Below are 3,251 nucleotides of genomic sequence, written 5' to 3' on the forward strand. Positions count from 1 at the left end.
GAGACACACACACACACACACACACACACACACACAGATTCTGAGCTCTACGACACTGACGCTCACACACATCATCAACAGCACATCACCACCATTCTCTCTCCTGTGAGTGCGCGGTCTAACTTTACATGCCATTATTTCATTTTCTGTGTGTCTACATGAATACCAAAACTAAAATACTCTTTATTTCATTTGTATCTTTGCACTGTTGTTTGTAAATTTGCTTCTTTGTTCTTATTTTTAAAAACAAAAATAGTAAATAACTAAGTAACTATGTAGTTTAATAATTGTGTCAGAATTTGGTAAAAAATATTATAAAATAAATGACTACTTTAATTGTTTTTCTGTCATGTATGAATTTTTTGTATGTATGTACCATATGTAATATGGTAAAAATGTTAATATGGCATATCATAAAAATGCATTATTCTAATTATGAAGAACAAGGCAAAGTTTCTGTAAAATTCTGTAACTTATCACCACGAAATCAGTCAATTTGATCATAAAAAAGTGACAAGAAATTTGCAATTGCAACCAAAAAATAAAAATCTAATTTTCTGCTAAATTCTGGAAATTACAGCCACAAAAAGAGTCATTTTGACTAGAAAACTCACAAAATCATTATTTTTCAAATGATAAAACAATGTAAATGTTCTGATACATTCTTTTCATTTTCATCACAAAAATCACAAAAAAGTGTTGTTCTAATTATAAAAAAAGCTGCAAATTGTCAGCAGAACTGGAAATTACCATAACAAAATCAGTCATTTTAATCACAAAAAAGTAATGAAATGTGTGACCGCAGCAGACTATCATCCGGCTGCTGACAGCTTCTCTCAACCCACCCCCTCACTACCAGCACACTCCTGCACTCTTGATTCACAGGTATCTGATCCCAGACTCCTCAACACAAACCATCCCAATGGTCTTATTTCTTAAGGGACTGTAGGGAAACAAACAGGCAGAGAGACTGAAACCTGTGTGTTTGTACTATTCTGTATGTGTGTTATGTGTATCAGTGCTTTGGCATGGCAAAGCCCTGTTTATTATGCTAATAAGTTTCTTTGAATTTTGAACTGAGAGAGAGAGAGAGAGAGAGAGAGAGAGAGAGAGAGAGACAGGTGAGAGCGGGCAACACATCTGACCCAACAACAGACAGAGACAGAGAGAGAGAGGCAGGTGAGAGTGGGTGACACATCTGACCTGACATCAGACAGACAGACAGAGAGACGGGTGAGAGCGGGCGACACATCTGACATCAGACAGAGAGACAGACAGGTACTGACCCGCAGGAAGGAGTCCAGTGCCCCGTTCTCCATGTACTCGGTCAGAATCATCACGGGACAGGAAGCTGTGATCACTCCCTCCAGGTGAATGATGTTGGGATGCTGGAACTGACCCATGATCGACGCCTCGGACAGGAAGTCCTGCCTCTGCTTGTCTGTGTAGCCGCCCTTCAGGGTCTTAATGGCCACGTAGTTCTCTTTCTTCCCGGGAACCTTGAGCCGGCCGCGACACACCTCACCGAACTCACCTGCACACACACACACATATGAAGACTATCAGATTCACACACACACAATAGCGTAACGTGAGCAGTGCTTTCATCAGGTATGTGTGGCCTATATTACTGCTGTTGATGCAGAAACACGAGCCCCGCGCCACACCCGCGCTCAACAATCACACACACGGTTCTCACCGGCACCGATCACCTCCTCGATCTTCACAAACGACACGTCGATCTCTTTAGCGAACTCCCTCACCGCCTCGTTCGGATCCTCGTATGTGAACGGATCGATGTACACTTTAATCCCTGTGAGAAACACACACACACACACACACACACACACACACAACAAAACATCTGAACAATGTCTGAAACCGTATGAGCTCTTCTCAGGGTTATTCGTCTTTATGATGAACTGCTTGTCGTGTTCCTCATTTGTAAGTCGCTTTGGATAAAAAGCCTGATTAATGAATAAACGTAAACGCAAAACATGTTTGTTACTTAAAAAAAAAAAGTTAAAGGACATCGAGTAAAATATTAAAAAACTTATTTCAGCTAGTTGCCAAAGAAACGTCATTTTCATTTAGTTGAAGTTGATGTATTAAATAACTAAAAATGAATAACTATTTAGATACAGAAGAAAAACCATAACAACTTGTTTATAATTTAAAGACTCGTAACTGATATCATAAAAAAACTGTATATATTTAAAATAGTTTTTATGAAGTTTTAATTTAAGTTATTTCAGTACTTCGGCTTAAACTAAATGACACTGCCTTGGCATACAGCTGAAATCAAAGGAATTAGGGTTATTTTGTTATTTTTATACATATGTTTTTTCAGTTAATGTTTATTTTATTCCATGTAATGACAATGTTTTTATGGTTTTCATTTGAGGTAGTTTTAGTTAACGATGATATCCCTGGTGTGGATTTTCAGCATGCACTGCAATACCAAATCTTGAGATAAACCTACAAACAGACTGATTCTAGTGGCTTAGACTTAAGCAAGTTTTAGGCAATTTAATATTTGTCAATCATAAATAATATTTCATGATATAAAATGTAATTATTTACTTTATTTGTCAACTGAAAATAATATGCAAACTATTTCTTTTATTTATTATAAGTATATATTATCGCCCTTATGTTATCAGGCGAGTTTACTGACATGAATTCATATTTTTGAGTTTAGTCACAATAATAATAATACAAACAGGTCATGCACATGTGGCCACATGAAGCACATTTAAAGAGTCTCAGTCCGCAGCAATGCATCAGGCCGGTGCCTGGCAACAGTACACAGCTAAACTCATGTGAACTCTAACAGCATGTTTGTCTGGTGACGGCGCGACCGCTCATGTGTCTGCAGCACTCTCACATGTCAACAACACAAACCAGCGCTGAGAGCCGACAGATTTACCGCGGTATAACACATTCCTGATCAGAGGACGTCACACTCACCCTGACCCATCAGGAACTGGCAGCTCTTATCCGGGTCCGGGTCCCGTGTGCGGCTGGAGCGCCTGAGACACACACACACACACACACACGTGTTTAGACGGACAGACTGACTCTGTGTTTACATGTGACTGGATTACACAGAGCTGTGTGTGTGTTTGTTTGACAGAATTCCTCTCCCATGACTCGTCTGAGTATCTGTCTGTTCTGTGAGAGACCCTGCAGCTGTTCCCTCTCTCTTTACGAGCCTCACACACACACACACACACACACTCACTCTCACA

At 39.5% G+C, this 3,251-nt stretch overlaps 1 protein-coding gene across 1 annotated transcript in view; it reads right to left on the minus strand.

Annotated features, from left to right (window-relative positions):
• The window catches only part of LOC107573198 (ephrin type-B receptor 4-like), an 18,439-nt gene that overhangs the window by 7,605 nt on the left and 7,583 nt on the right, over positions 1-3,251 (minus strand). The window contains exons 6-8 of the mRNA XM_016259645.1: positions 2,971-3,032; positions 1,700-1,813; positions 1,116-1,534 (exon numbers count right to left, since the gene is read on the minus strand). Of these exons, the coding sequence (XP_016115131.1) occupies positions 1,116-1,534; positions 1,700-1,813; positions 2,971-3,032 (595 nt within the window). The remainder of the gene's footprint in view (positions 1-1,115; positions 1,535-1,699; positions 1,814-2,970; positions 3,033-3,251) is intronic.

Source organism: Sinocyclocheilus grahami, unplaced genomic scaffold (genome assembly GCF_001515645.1).
Source record: "Sinocyclocheilus grahami isolate Dianchi unplaced genomic scaffold, SAMN03320097.WGS_v1.1 scaffold1890.1, whole genome shotgun sequence".
Taxonomy (NCBI): Eukaryota; Metazoa; Chordata; class Actinopteri; order Cypriniformes; family Cyprinidae; genus Sinocyclocheilus; species Sinocyclocheilus grahami.